The sequence below is a fragment of the Cherax quadricarinatus genome, chromosome 20 (assembly GCF_038502225.1).
Source record: "Cherax quadricarinatus isolate ZL_2023a chromosome 20, ASM3850222v1, whole genome shotgun sequence".
Taxonomy (NCBI): Eukaryota; Metazoa; Arthropoda; class Malacostraca; order Decapoda; family Parastacidae; genus Cherax; species Cherax quadricarinatus.
This window is the reverse complement of record NC_091311.1, coordinates 26,979,001-26,995,576: the sequence shown is the minus strand read 5'-3', so window position 1 is coordinate 26,995,576 and position 16,576 is coordinate 26,979,001. Positions and strand designations below refer to the sequence as shown.

Genomic DNA, 16,576 nt, shown 5'->3' with positions numbered 1-16,576 from the left:
TTGCCATTAAAAGTCTTAAAATGAGCTAGACTCATTAGGGTCAATCAGTGCGACTTGGCAGAGGTGACTGAAAGGGTGAACTTATGTAACAGATCATCAAGGAGGGGTTATCACTAAGTGGGAGGAGGAAGAAAGAAGTGTAATGTTCAAAATAGTGAAATTCACAAGTTCAAACTCCCACTAGGAGTGGTGATAAGTATGGGTGTAGGAATAATAGGGAAGTGGTCACTATTATGATGATCATTACCACTACTCAATCAAAGTCTAGTGCTACAAAGGTTGGGCAAAGTTGAGAGAATAATACATGGCAGAGTATGAGTTCAAGGGTCTACATGGGTTGTAGCCCCAGTATGTGTCCAAATATGGACACGAAGGTTAAGGGATTAGAAAATAATCAAATAGGTAACCATAAGTGTCACAGTGGGACCCATCCCAAAAACATAAGTAAACCTACAAGTACATGTAGTGGTGGTTCAGAATGAAACCTGAAGGGTGTCTGAAGATAAGGGAGGACAAGGTACAAAAAGCAGATTGTATACCACTTATCTTTTAGGTAAGTGGTACTATGGTCTGCGGTAAAATGGCGAGGAGTCTGAATGAGCAATTTGGAATATCAGTGTACACTAGATGCTTGTAGGAGACGGCAAGGTAAGGATTGCGACAGATTGTAGAATTGTAACCAGAGACAGGAAAGTCAATAACTTGGTAGAGTTTAGTTTCTTGGAAACAACTGCATAAAAGATCAATATGGTGTATGTTGTAGTGACTATAATCTTTAAGTGATGACTCACAGCCATCTACTGCTCGGCAGTCACAAAACCATTTCTAAACACTTCTATATCAACAAGCAAAGGGAACAAGATATTTAAGACAGAATAAAACTCTTGTTAACACAATTATAAATGAGAAAATTGTTATGTTAAAATATATGAGAAGCATCAAACTCAGCTATGTGACTATTCCAAACGTATAGACTGTACAAACAAGCAAATAAAACAAGGAATTTAAGATTGGGTAAAATCTTTCTTTTTACTTTTTAGCATATCTTAAATAGGTGTCATATCAGGCTTACATGTTTTCTCTGAAAGGAACACCAGCTTCTTCCTGGATCTTACTAAGTAACTTCATTTAGTACGTTTTTATTTAGGCTTTTGGGTAAAAAAACATAATGTACATTTCTAGATCAATAAGTAGTTGCATATACAGTGTAAAATTTAAGTTTCATTATTTTGAATGAAATATTTAAAAAAACTGATTGACTCTTGTGGAGGTATCAAGAGTCTAATCCTATTTTTGTCATACCTTTGAAGAGTTTTGAGAGCTTCTCTACTCCCTGCGCCTGGCCATGGGCCAGGCTTGTCTGGTGCTTGCCTGGTCAACCAGGCTGTTGCTGCTGGAGGCCTGCTGCCCCACATATCCATCACAGCCTGGTTGATCTGGCACCTGGTGAAGATACTTATCCAGTTTCCTCTTGAAGACTTCTACACTTTTTCCCGCCATGTTTCTGATATCTTCTGGTAAGATGTTGAATAGTCTGGGACCTCGGATGTTGATAGTGTTCCCTTATTGTCCCCACCGCATCCCTGCTCCTCACTGGGTTTATTTTACACTTCTTTCCATGTTTCTCATTCCAGTATGTTGTTATGGCACTGTGCAGATTTGGGACCAGGCCCTTGAGTACTTTTCACGTATATATTATCATGTACAGTGGACCCTCAGTTTTTGTGTTTAATCTGTCCCAGAGCAATCGGTAAAAAAGGAAATTGGAGAAAACGGAAACAATTTTCCCCATAAGAAATAATGTAAATCCAATTAATCTGTTCTAGACACCCAGAAGTATTAACAAAAAAGTTTTTTTTTAACTTAAAGATATTTACATGCACAAAAGAATGAACATTTAACATGACACTTACTTTTAATGAAGGCTGTTGTTGATGGATGGAAGACAGGGAGGAGGGAAGAGGTTATTCTTTGGAAGGGGAGTCCCCCTCCATAAGGACTTTAGGTACCACGTCCTTATCTGAGGTCACTTCCCTCCTTTGATTTTTAATGCCACTAGGACCAGTTTGAGAGTCACTGGACGCACTGCACAAAATAACTGTCCAGAGTGCTCTGTTTCTGGCATCTCTTTAAGATCTGCCTAAAATGGAACATGGCATTGTCATTGTAAAAGTTGCCAGCATGGATCGCAACAGCTTTCTCAGGGTGATGTTCCTCCACAAATGAATGCACATTGCGAGTTGAATTGCACAAATCTCCTTAATCTTTGAAGAAGGCACCTTCTTAAGAACATAAGAAAGTAGGAACACTGCAACAGGCCTACTGACCCATGCAGAGCAGGTCCATGTCCCCCCCCCCAGATTAGCCCAGTGACCCACCCAGTCTGGTCAGGTCATATTCACTTAAGGAAGGAGCATGGCACCAGACCCAGCAGCACAAGCTAGTCAGCTCCATCTCTCTTCCTCCTCCTCTGAAGCAGTTCCCTGAGCTGTGGTCTGTTGCTGTTGCAGATGAAGCTCTTTCAGCTCAACAGTGGTTAGCTCTTCATTGTGGTCCTCTACCAACTCTTCCACATCCTTGCCACTTACATCCAACCCCATGGAATTCCCCAATGCCACAATTAATTGCGCAACAGGAGTAGCGTCGACAGGGTCAGTTTCAAACCCTTCAAAATCCTTCTTTTGGACACAATCTGGCCACAATTTTCCCTAAGCAGAGTTCATCGTCCTGGAAGTCACTCTCTGCCAAGCCTTATCTATAAGGCTTATGCAGTGGAAGATATTGAAGTGATTCTTCCAGAACTCTCTTAGGGTCAATTCAGAGTCTGAGGTTATGTCAAACACCTTTGAAACATTGCTTTGGTGCACAGTTTTTTGAAGTTTGCAACGATCTGCTGGTCCATGGGCTGGATGAGAGGAGTGGTGTTAAGAGGCAAGAACTTCACTGTTACAAAACCGAAGTTGCTAAACAATTGGTCTTCCAAGTTTGGAAGATGAGCAGGAGCATTGTCCAGTACCAGGAGACACTTAAGTGGCAATTTATTATCCAGGAGGTATTTCTTCACACTCGGGCCAAACACTTCATTGAACCATTCCAAGAAAATTTACCTAGTGACCCACGCCCTACTGTTAGCCTTTCACATCACACACAATTTACTCTTGACAACATTGTTTTTCTTGAACACACTGGAATTTTCAGAGTGATACAAAAGTAAAGGCTTCACTTTGAAATCCCCACTAGCATTACCACACAAGAGAGCTAGCTTGTCTTTCATAGGCTTGTGTCCTGGGAGTGCCTTTTCCTCCTGTGTGATGTAGGTCCTGTTTGGCATTTTCTTCCAAAACAGGCCTGTTTTGTCACAAATGAACACTTGTTGGGGTTGGAATTTTTCAGCCTCTACATAATCTTTGAATTCCCGCACAAATTTTTCAGCCGCTTGTTTATCAGAACTGGCACCCCTCACCATGCCTTACAACACTTTGTATGCCACTTTGCTTCTTGATTTTTTCAAACCAGCCTTTGCTAGCCTTAAATTTACCTACATCAGCACTGGTTTCAGGCAGTTTCTTTATGAGATCGCCATGCAACTGCCTTGCCTTTTCACAAATTATCAACTGCACAACACTGTCTCCTGCTAACTCTTTCTCTCTGATCCACACCAACAACAATTTCTCCACTTCTTCAATTGTTTGGGATCTCTATTTGGTTACAGCATTCACCCCTTTTGCAACACCAGCTTCCATGATTTCTTTTCTCTTTGCCACAATGGAGCTGATTGTTGATGGTGCCTTTCCATACATCCTGCCGAGTTCAGCAATGCTTATGCCACTATCATATTTTTGAACAATTTCTTTTTTCATTTCTATGGTGTTCCTCACTTTCTTTACCAAAGGACTGGCACTAGGAGCTTTCTTTGGGGCCATGGTGGCTTATTTAGCAGTCACACACAATAAACAAGTGCCAAAAACAATGGATTATTACGAAATGTTTTGCATGACCTGGCAGGATATGTTCCCTCACCGAGAAACAATGTGACACTGCCTGAGAATGCATGTAGGAGGCGACTTTGTCTGCACGCTGGGCACTGGACAGGTTCTGTACGATTGACGAAAACAGAACCAAAATATCGACAAAACAAGTCGACAAAAACAGAAATCGACGAAAAGGGAGGGTCCACTGTATCTCTCTCTCCTCTGTTCTAATGAGTACATGTTCAAGACTTGAAGGCATTCCCAGTAGTTTAGGTGCTTTACTGGCTCAATGTGAGCCGTAAACGATCTCTGTATTTGTTCCACCGCTGATATTTCCCCTGCTTTGAATGGGGCCATCAGCATTGAGCAATATTCTAGTGGAGGGAACACTAGCAATTTGAAGTGTCACCATCGGCATTATTTACCTTGTTTTTGAAGGTTCTCAATACCCACCCTATCATCTTCCTGGCTGTCGTGATCTTTGTCTTGTTATGATCTTTAAAAGAAAGGACCGCTGACATAATTATTCCCAGGTCTTTTATGTGTTCCTTATGTTTTATATGGTGACCTCCTTTAGTTTTGTATATAGTGTTCCTTTAAAGTTCTTCATTTTTCCATACTTAAGCAGCTGGAACTTGTCACCATTGAACGTCATGTTGTTCTCATGTTATTCATGTTATACGTGAAATTAAAAAATGTATTATGTGAGATTTCATTACATATAGAGTGGACCCCCGAGTTTCGTGATCAATCCATTCCAGAGAGTCTGCTGAATGGTGAAACCATTTTCCCCATAAGAAATAATGGAAATCCAATTAATCTGTTTCAGACACCCAAAAGTATTAACAAAAAATATTTTTTTTAAAGATTAAAAATAGATTTACATAGAGAAAACAATGACAAATAAATATAAAGCACTAATAAAATGGATAAATGAACATTTAACATCATACTTACCTTTACTGAAGACTCTTGTTGGTGTATGACAGACAGGTAGGAGGGGAGAGGGAGGCGAGTTTATCATGCTTCAATAAGACGCTAATATCATCTCTACGGCTTATTTATAAGAACATAAGAACATAAGAACGAAGGAACACTGCAGAAGGCCTACTGGCCAATGCGAGGCAGGTCCAAGTCTCCTACCGGCTTAAGCCAATGCACCCAACCTAGTCAGGTCAGGTCACATTGACTTAAGGGAGGAACACGGCAACCTACCTGTTAGCACAAGCTATCAGGTCTAACTCACACCCACCCACATCTACTCATGTATTTATCCAACCTATTTTTAAAGCTACACAACGTTCTGGCCTCTATAACGGTACTTGGGAGTTTGTTCCACTCATCCACAACTCTATTACCAAACCAGTACTTTCCTATATCCTTCCTGAATCTGAATTTTTCCAACTTAAAACCATTGCTGCGAGTCCTGTCTAGGCTAGATATTTTCAGCACACTATTTACATCCCCTTTATTTATTCCTGTCTTCCATTTATACACCTCAATCATATCCCCCCTAATTCTACGTCTTTCTAGAGAGTGCAGATTCAGGGCCCTTAGTCTATCCTCATAGGGAAGGTTTCTGATACATGGGATCATCTTTGTCATCCTCCTTTGTACATTTTCCAGAGAATTTATATCCATTCTGTAATACGGTGACCAAAACTGTGCAGCATAATCTAAATGAGGCCTAACCAAGGATGTATAGAGTTGAAGAACAACCTGAGGACTCCTATTATTTATGCTTCTTGATATGAAGCCAAGGATTCTATTAGCTTTATTGCGAACACTTATGCACTGTTGTCTTGGTTTCAGATTACTGCTAACCAGAACTCCTAAATCTTTTTCGCAATCCGTAATATTAAGATCTACATTATTTAGTTTATATGTGGCATGGTTATTGTCCTGTCCAACATTTAGAACTTTGCATTTGTCTATATTAAACTGCATCTGCCACTTCTCCGACCACTGCATCAGTCTATTCAAATCTTCCTGGAGTGCTCGAATGTCCTCGTCAGAATGAATTCGATGGCCTATTTTGGTGTCATCGGCAAACTTGCCGATGTCGCTCTTTATGCCCTCATCTATGTCGTTTATGTAGATTGTGAACAGCAGGGGGCCCAACACTGACCCCTGTGGAACACCGCTCGTGACGCTTCCCCACTCTGATTTCTCCCCATTTATGCAAACTCTCTGCTGCCTATTTGTCAACCATGCCTCTATCCAGGAAAAAATTTCTCCTCCTATTCCATGTGCTTTAATTTTCCTCAGTAGTCTCTGATGTGGGACCCTGTCAAAAGCCTTACTGAAGTCCATATACACAATATCATATTCATTACCATGATCTACCTCCTCAAATACCTTAGTGAAAAAAGTTAATAAATTCGTAAGGCAGGAACGCCCCTTTGTAAAACCATGCTGAGATTCGTTGATTAATTTATGCTTTTCAAGGTGGCTACGAACTGCCTCGGCAATTATTGATTCCATAAATTTTCCCACTATGGAGGTTAGGCTTATTGGTCTATAGTTCGAAGCTAAGGACCTGTCACCTGTTTTGAAAATAGGTATCACATTTGCCATTTTCCACTTATCTGGCACCATGCCAGTTTGTAGTGATATGTTGAAAAGATTAGCCAAAGGTGTGCTAAGCTCCTCTTTACATTCCTTTAGAACCCTTGCATACAGTTCATCAGGGCCTGGGGATTTGTTAGGTTTTAATTTATCTATTTGCCTAAGGACCATGTCACTTGTGACCCTAATAGTGCACAGATTATTATCGTCCTGTTCTACATAATTTATCATTACTGGAATATCGCTGGTATCCTCCTGTGTAAAAACTGAGAGGAAGTATGTGTTAAAAATTCTACACATTTCCTTATCACTGTCCGTGAGCTGACCCGAGGAACTTTTGAGTGGGCCTATCTTGTCCCTGATCTTACTTCTGTATACCTGAAAGAATCCTTTTGGGTTAGTCTTCGATTCTCTTGCAACTTTAACCTCATAATCTCTTTTTGCTTTTCTAATTCCCTTTTTTATTTCTCTCTTTAACTGAATATATCGATTTCTTAATTGCCCCTCTCCTCTTTTGATTTGCCTATATATGCCTCTCTTTTGACCAATCAGATATTTTAATCTATTGTTCATCCATTTAGGATCATTTTTGTTTGATCTGATTTCCCTATTTGGAACATAATTTGACTGAGCAGCTAGAACTATGCCCTGGAAAGCATCATATCGGCAACCATCACCACCTACCTGACCCTTAGTCAGGTCATTCCAGTTCAGCCCACCTAAGTAATTTTTCAGTCCTATGAAATCAGCCAAGCGAAAGTCAGGGACGGAGACTTGATTGCCATTATTAGGGGAATTCCATGATATATTAAAACTGAGTGATTTGTGATCACTCTCCCCAAGCTCATCATTAACCTCAAGATTATTAATTAGTGTTTCCCTACTGGCAAGAACCAAGTCAAGGAGGTTATTTCCCCTAGTTGGCTCTGTCACAAACTGTTTTAAAAAACAATCCTGGATCGTATCAAGAAAGTCACCCGACTCTAAATTTCCTGTCAAATTGCTCCAGTCAATCTGTCTATAGTTGAAATCTCCCATTAGCACAACATTTTCGTATGTAGATGCCTTACGAATTTCGTCCCATAGAAGTTTACTGCACTCCCTATCAAGATTTGGGGCCCTGTAAATCACACCCAAAATTAGTTTTTCTCGGCCCTCGAGAAGCTGTAACCAAACAGATTCAGTGGCTGACGCTTCTAATTTAATATCTTGTCTAACACAACAGTTTAAATTGTCTCTGACATACATCACTACTCCACCACCTTTCCTGTTGACCCTGTCAGTGTGGAATAATTTATAGCCTTGTATGTGACATTCAGAGGGCATCTCTCTATCTTTCAGATTGAGCCAGGTCTCTGTTATAGCAATAATATCTATGTTTCCTGCACTTGCAATTAATCTTAGCTCATCTATCTTATTTCTAACACTCCTGCTATTAGTATAGTAAACCTTAAGGGAGCTAGTCCCTTGCTGCCCTCTGCTGTCCCCCTTTGTTTTCTGACCTGTTCTATTGTCTTTATTTATAACTTCATGCTGAATGCCTTTTACACATTTACTGTTTCCAACCCTAGTGTTGCAACCTGCTTGTTTCCCACACACACCCATACCTCTATCTTCCATCAGTTTAAAATCATAGGCATTTCACCAATGGCCTTCTCAATCGAGTCTGCAAGTGCTACCACCCCTGCCCCAGAGAGATGTACCCCATCCCTTGCATACATATCATGTTTGCCATAAAAGTTGTTCTATCACCATTCATCTAATATGACTAAATATTAATAACACAGAAACATGATTTATACTCTTGAATGAATAAAATATGTCATAACGTATGTGAGGAGTAAGTGGTGGTGTTGGGTTTTGTGAGGGAAAAGTTCAACAGATAGGAGTAGCGAGCGAGTATATGGTAACGATAGTTTGATTGCCGGTTGCTTGTTAAGGTAAGGTCAGTCTAGCTCCCACTATCCCCTTCCCCCCCCTTTTTCCCCACCCTGAAAGGTGACGTGTGGGGCTCCAGCCAAACAGTAATCACTCGACTCACAGCTCCCAGCACAACTGTAAGTAAAAGCCTCTGCTCCTATTCTAGTGGATATTGGTTGAAAGCTTCACTTTTGACCAATAATAAACTTGGTCCTTTCAGTTTTAAGCTCCCCATGAGACTTTTAGATAATCACCACCTTTTTTAAGTATCTTGCACTTATCATGGAGAGTGATTTCTTAAGCAGTGGGTAACTTGTCTCTCTTTCCAGCTTGGAATGACAGATCGGGTCACCTGCCAACCAACGAGAAGTGTTGAAGGAGACGAACTGAATCAGGTCCTGAGACATCACTGTTTGATCTACGTACCTGATTAATTGTACTTGAGCACAGGATACTATCCCTCATCTTTGTAGTGAAGAACCGGCATTCCTATCATCTGGATATCATCAAGGCTATAGACTATGTGAAGAACTAGTCATTGGGTTGTCACTCAACACTTGTGACCCCCCACATCATCATCAACAGCTACAATTTCTACAAGACGGTGTCAACATCAACCAGACACCCCAGTTTACTTGTACATATTAGCATTGAATTCAAATGGCAATTTTTCATTTAATTTTTCATTTTTCTTTCAAGTAGGATACACCTTCATATTTCAATGTTTTATCTTTGCATTACTAAATAATAAAGTGTTTATCTTTGTGAATTATTATTTCTTTTCCTATTCATTAATTTTCCTGAGGAGGAGCCAGCCTTGGTAATACTGTCTGAAGTTGTTACAGGGCTGAGTAAGCCTTCACAGGTTTATAAGGGCGACTGAGAGAAGTCGTACATATTAGTGGTAGTGGAGGCGGCAGCAGAAGCCACCAACACTATTCACACTGAAACAATGTACGTAATTTATAAATAAGAAATATTTACACTTTATAAATAAGAAATCTGAGGTAGTAGGTTGGTAGACAGTAACCACCCAGGGAGGTATTACCGTCCTGCCAAGCGAGTGTAAAACGAAAGCCTGTAATTGTTTTACATGATGGTAGGATTGCTGGTGTCTTTTGTCTGTCTCATAAATATGCAAGATTACAGGTACGTCTTGCTACTTCTACTTACACTTAGGTCACACTACACATACGTGTACAAGCATATATATACACACCCCTCTGGGTTTTCTTCTATTTTCTTTTTAATTCTTGTTCTTGTTCATTTCCTCTTATCTCCATGGGAAAGTGGAACATAATTCTTCCTCTGTAAGCCATGCGTGTCGTAAGAGGCGACTAAAATGCCGGAAGCAAGGGGCTAGTAACCCCTTCTCCTGTATATATTACTAAATTTAAAAGGAGAAACTTTTGTTTTTTCTTTTGGGCCACCCTGCCTCAGTGGGATACTGCTGGTACATTGAAAGTAGAAGAAGAAATGAGAAATCTTTACACTTACCTTGGAGGAGATGTTAGTTTAAATATTTAGTCTGATGGAGGAGATGCCGGCAGAGGTTTAGGGTGGTGGAAGATAGCAGGGCGTCGTATGTTCAGTGGCCTTATACACTTCCAACAACATTGGAGAGTTACTTTCGTGTCATTTTTCTATCGCTTAATCGCTTAACTTACTTGCTACACTGTTAATGCTACACTTTATCACTGGCTGGCGCTATAGCCTTTATTGATACCTGCTGCTTTAGTATTGTATATATTGCAGAATCACTGACTCACTGAAGAAGGCACATTTTCCCCTCTCTCTTCCTTCTCCATTTTGTTACTTTGCTATGAGTTTTTCTTGAATTCTATCATGTTTCTTCCCTTCTTTACCAAAGGCCTGGCACTAGGAGCTTTCTTTGGGCCCATGGTGGCTTATTTAGCAGTTGCAAGCACAAAAAAACAATGGATTATTATGAAATGTATCGTATGAACCCGTGGGGTGATGGTCACTCACTGATAAATAATGGCACACTGAGTGTGAATGGTGCGGCAGACTGGCTTTGTGTGTGCGCTGATGCTGGGATGCTGCTCAGACGCATACCAGACGGTCGCCAAATCACGAGGCCAATCACAAACCGCGAAGCTATATTTTGACAAAAAAACTTGCCAAAAGTTGGATTTCACGAAAGTCGTGGCCGCTGAAACACGGAGGTCCACTGTACTTTCCTTCCATGATAAATTTATCAGCCTGATAGGTCTTTGTAGCTCTTTCATTCCTGACTCTCCTCTTTAGAAATTTTTCTTTGTGTGTTATTGTTTGTAATATGGTACAAAAACTACGACCTTACCTGCCACATTCTCCATATGATGCAGGGTCCATAGGGTCTAGTTCCTCATTCGGTGGATGTCGGCGGCCCCTTCGATCTCTGCCACGGTCACGCTCCCTACTAGTTTTATCTCGACTTCTTTCCCGTCGATCAGGTTCTCTCTTTTCTCGCTGACTTGATTCATCTTCAGACCCCTGAAATATATTGGAAAGAACAAATAACTATATCTGAAAGAGCAGATTGAAAATATTAGAGGGAAATAATGCAACAATTTTCTATTTCATCTTCCTTTGTCACAAAGTGTCATTATCCTCCTTTCAAAATTTATATTTCAAGACACGCCAGCTCTTTGACAGTTGGAGGGAATTAAGAAGGCTTCAGAAAAATTAATCATGCAAATTTTACATACAATACAAATGGGCACAGCCCCAGACAAAATTCAACTCGCAATAATCACACCTTGGAACCAATTAATTTCTTACAAATGCTGATCTGCAGATAGCAACACTGCAAAGGTTTACAGAAACTATTTTCAATAATTATTATTTTGTCAGTTATTTTCCAACCAAATGTATTCATTATACAGAAACTGAATATATAAGATTGCCAAGCCCATAATATGCACTGCATTTTAGGCATGATTGGAGGGTTCATGTTTAGTAAAGACTGGTCATATATTGTAGAATTAATACCCTTCTAGGAAGAGGCCTTGAGGGTGGTGAGTCTTTTGATCCAAAGAATTGGAAATGTACTCCCGTTGAATTGAGCTCAATTGCCTCCCATTTCCCAAGTGTTGTATGACAGTGACCAAAGGGATAAGTACTTGCCCCTATTGTAAATGTAGAATTAATAATTAGAATTCGGTAAAAAGCTAAATTCAATGTATCATTTTTTTTTTATTTTTCCACAAAATGCATTCATATTTTGGGTATTATAATTTAATGCATGTGTGAAGGACTTGTGCTTGTTTGGTAGAGATTTGTCAAGAATTGTAAAATTAATGGTTATGTTAGTATTGTGGGTGGCAACTCACAGTGCCCAGTAAAGGTTTCCCTGGCTTTACGCAGTTTTGCTTTGTGTAAATTCTTTAACATGCAGAAACCTCATTTCTACCAGTAATTTGCTATATGAAGTATAAATTCACTCATATGTGATCGCTAAATCCCAGCACCACATTGACAATATTTACAGGAGAAACAACAGCTAGATTTTCACCATGTTAATAATAGATCACTACCAAGAAGCATACCCTTAGATGATACCTTAAGGGTATCTTAAACAACATAACTTAGTATGTAAAATGCAACTAAAACTCAGAGCTTCATATGATTAATTACCTCTGATCTGTCACTCATGTGATCTTCAACATCTTGATCTTCCTCTTCTTCTACTCCAGCCATTTCCACTTCATTCTCTGAGCTTCCTGAGCGATTCTTGTTAATTTCAGTTGCCATTTCCTTGCGCAGGGTTGCAGCAGAGCGCGAGACCTGGCAGCTTGGATGCCCTGGGGGAAGCCATGATACCAAATCTGTCTCAGTGTTCCAGTAGTAATAACGGCCACTGTAAAGAAAAATATTTGATCACAAACAGTTGGGAAATGTGACTTATATGGAACAGCATCAGCTAAGAGGTACAAAACCCCATAAGAAAATAAGCATTACTGATATATAAATACATGAATGAGACACTTATGCAACATTTAGGAATCTTTATTGATGAATTAGATTCCAAAACATTGCACAAGTGTCTCATTCTTCATCTTGTTAGTTTTCTAAACCATTTTCATCACACATAAATTCATATTTGCCACAATGATATACAAAACGTATCCCTTCATAAATGTTAACTTGCTCACACTAACAACACATCAAATCCCAAAAACACTTGTCCACTCTGTTTGACCTAACATGCTCGTATATGGGTGCTCAATCTCCCCCCCCCCTACTTCTAAAACCTCAAATCCTTTCTAAATGACCAACCCACCTCATCTCAAAAAACCCATTCTTTGCTCCTGAATTATACTTTTTATACTGCTACTACCTAATACAAACACACTAACCTTGCAGGATCCTGAATCCCCTGAGCACTCAACAGAATACTTCACCCTCTCTCCAACCATTCCAGGGATGAACCCCTAACTCTTCCTTCTCTTAGTAATCATATTCTCCTCTATCTTAAATGTCCAAAGTACCTCAACAGCCCCTCAATGATCTGAATTTCACCTCTGTAACCCCACACTACTGTCTAATTTCTATGCCCTGACTTCTCTGTTTACTTACACAAAACACTGCTTTCACACATGTCAGCTCCACTGACTCCAGTCTCCTCCTTGCTATAACTTTTAGAGCCCTTGCTTCACACCCACATAAAAGCATTTGTACCATTATACCCTGCCACGCTTTCCTTTTTGCCTCCAACGATAAACTTCTTTATTTTCGCAAATGATGCCTCAACACACAACCTACCTTGTTCCCTTTGTCTGGCTTTCATAGACTCATCTGTCAACATGTTCACTCCCAAATATCAAAATACAATCAATTCCTCTATACTCCAGCCCTCCAACCTCATATTCAATTGTTCATTGCCTAGATTTTTTGTTACCCCTCATCACTTTCCTATTTTCTATTTCAATTTTCATCTTTAACATGCCCTCCCAAATTTATCCACCCACCTCTGCCAGCTAAATTAGTACAATTAACTCTACACACATCTACATATTACTTACTTTTATAACTATGTCTTTCTACACTGTCTCTATATTTCTTTCTACTTCCTTTAACCCCCTCAGGGTTGAGAAGCCCTCTCCTAAACTTGTTCTCAGGGTCGAAATTTTTTGGGAAAAACAAAAAATTATTTTTTCTTATGAAAAGATGGAGAATCTTTTCCCGATCATAATGACACCAAAAGTACGAAATTTTATGGAAAACTTACAGAATTATGCTCTCGTGAAGTTAGCGGTCTCGACTATTTTGCTAGAACTCCATTTTTTCTATCAAATGAGTACAAGAAACCACCCATTTACCAATTTTAACTATCCAATAAAGTGGTCAGAAATTAGCAATTTTGCCAATTTCACACAAATTTCAAAAGATGCCAATTTCCAAAGAGAGTCCAGAACAAACAAGACAGATATTCCTGACACTAAAATAATATTTCCTCTGTTCATTAGTCACGTACCCAGGCCCTTCTTACATTTCTTTTGCTTTCCACTTTTAATTTTTATTCTCACAAAAAATAGAAGATTTACTGTTATGCAGACTACTGCATTAGTGTAGAAATAGTATAAATAATATCAGTGCACTTTTGAAAGAATATTAGACTCACCAGTTGATGTGTATTGGACACTTGGCATTATTTGTTTACTTTTGAACTTTGGCAAAAATCGAACATTTCTGCTACTTTGAGCTCAATTTCAAGGTACTTTTCATTGTGAAACTAATCAAAATCATCTCAATTTCTGTAATATGTCTTCCATTCTATAAAATGAGACCAGGAAAACTAAAATACAACCATAAATACATTATGAAAATACAGTGCAAAGTCGCTGTTTTGAACCAAAAACATGGTCAAAGTTTTTTTTTCTCATTAGGCACTGTGTGCTGCAGGATTTTTTTATACTGTGCACACTGACCACATAGACCCATTCTTTCATATGTAGGCCTACTAGCTTTCTCTCGCTAGATTTGAAGGCGCTAGAATTTACATGTACTAGTACGTCAATAACCCTGGTTCCTAAGCCGTACTAGTACAGTGGACCCCCGCTTTACGATCAGCTCCCAATGCGACCAATTATGTAAGTGTATTTATGTAAGTGCGTTTGTACGTGTATGTTTGGGGGTCTGAAATGGACTAATCTACTTCACAATATTCCTTATGGGAACAAATTCATTTAGTACTGGCACCTGAACACACTTCTGGAATGAAATAATATTGTAAACCGGGGGTCCACTGTATGTCTGAAACCCTGAAAGGGTTAAAGAGGTAGGTGGTGCCTTGATGCTGGTGAAGAGCTCTTGTTCCAAGAAACTGTAAATACCCTCCCCATCCTTAGATCAAATCTGGTTACCTTTCATTCCCAAGCACTGCTATCAGAAGGCTATAAAACAAAGTACTGTACTACGTAATATAACCACTTATGTATGCGAGTGTAAAATCTACAGAACTCAACTGAACCAGTGTCACTTAAGCATGTATGTAACTTTGGTTTGTATTACATGAGTAAAGCAACTGATATTTCATTACAATCAGAAACACAAATGTGGGAAAGGTACAGATTTTTTCAAAGATACAGAAGTGAGAAAAGACGACAGAAACTAAAACTGAAATGCAAGTGTTATCAAAGAGATGCAGTACTGTGCTCGATTATTTTTTTGCCACAGTACAGCATTATGATGTCAACGAGATAAAGTCAGTTGATCAAATGAAAATGCTGGCCCACAGATGGCTCCAACTTCATCCTGTTCCCTACTTGTATGTCTCATAACAATAAAAATACTTGTATGTTTCATGACAATAAAAATGGTTTCAAATGGGCTGATGTAGGTAACAGCTCTTAGCTTGCCAATAAAGTTAGGAATTCTTAACCTGTAAATAGCTTGTCAATAAAGCTAGGGATCCTTAACCTAACCTTGTCAAACCCAGTTAAAAAAAAAAAAAAAAAAAAAAAAAAAAATACAGTAGTCCCTTGAAGTACAATGGGCTTGAGTTCCTTTCAAAGGAATTTAGTTTTTGAACTGTAATGAAAGCTTTAAGATATGACATGTAAGATGGTCAGTGTACGTGGGTGGGCCTCAGCCAACTAGTGATGAAGTAGATTGCCTCTTGGACAGCACTTGAGCCAATAGGAGCATCAGTGGGGTGTTTGGGAGTTGCTTAGAAGCCACTCAGCAACGGGAATGAATGTATCTATGGAAACATCTCTGCCAATAGCAGCATTTGTACTACAGTTAATCATTTCCTTTTCAGTTTGAAGTTACCATGTGTTGTTCACACCATAACATCTTTTGTGTTACCAAATTATCATGGTCCCTTAAGTGTGCAGTAAACAGGCAATTTCTGAAGATCAAACAAGTAACTGTGAAGAAACATGAAGTTAGAATTAGTGCCCTTGTACATGAGTATGGATTTCCACAGTCGCTCATTTCTACTATTCTCAACCAAAAAGAAATTATAAAGAATGTTAAAGTGACTGATGAAATTCAAGGGTTGTTTACTCATTGGTATTATGCAGGGCATTGTAGAAAATGTGTAAAATAAAAAATGCTCCATTAATAATGACAGTAATGGGATCTGTTCTGAAACCAACATGTATTAGTCCTGGTCAGTGTATCCAGGAAAGGACAGGAGAGGTAGGTAGAGGTAGAGAGAGAGGTAAAGAGAGAGGTAGAGAGAGAGGTAGAGGTAGAGAGAGAGGTAGAGGTAGAGAGAGAGGTAGAGGTAGAGAGAGAGGTAGAGGTAGAGAGAGAGGTAGAGGTAGAGAGAGAGGTAGAGGTAGAGAGAGAGGTAGAGGTAGAGAGAGGTAGAGGTAGAGAGAGACAGAGGTAGAAAGTGCTCTCGCTGTCACCGGAAGGGGCACATCGCCAAAAACTGCCTGCGAGATACCAGGTGCAATTACTGCTACAAGAAAGGACATCAGGAGGACCAGTGTCGGAAGAAAAATGAACTTGACAGACAAGACTACCTGTTTAGAGACCTGTTCTCGGAACAAACCAGCAGGATCTCTGAATTGGTGAACACACTCACAAGTCACTCACTCAGCTACTCCTATCTCAGCCCAGCAGGAGGTATTGTGCCTTATACAAGACCACAGACCTAC

General features: G+C 39.6%; 1 protein-coding gene across 1 annotated transcript in view; it reads right to left on the bottom strand.

Annotated features, from left to right (window-relative positions):
- PQBP1 (poly-glutamine tract binding protein 1) overlaps positions 1-16,576 on the bottom strand; it is a 46,883-nt gene that overhangs the window by 869 nt on the left and 29,438 nt on the right. Inside the window, exons 4-5 of the mRNA XM_070086910.1 lie at positions 12,099-12,321; positions 10,783-10,955 (exon numbers count right to left, since the gene is read on the bottom strand). Of these exons, the coding sequence (XP_069943011.1) occupies positions 10,783-10,955; positions 12,099-12,321 (396 nt within the window). The remainder of the gene's footprint in view (positions 1-10,782; positions 10,956-12,098; positions 12,322-16,576) is intronic.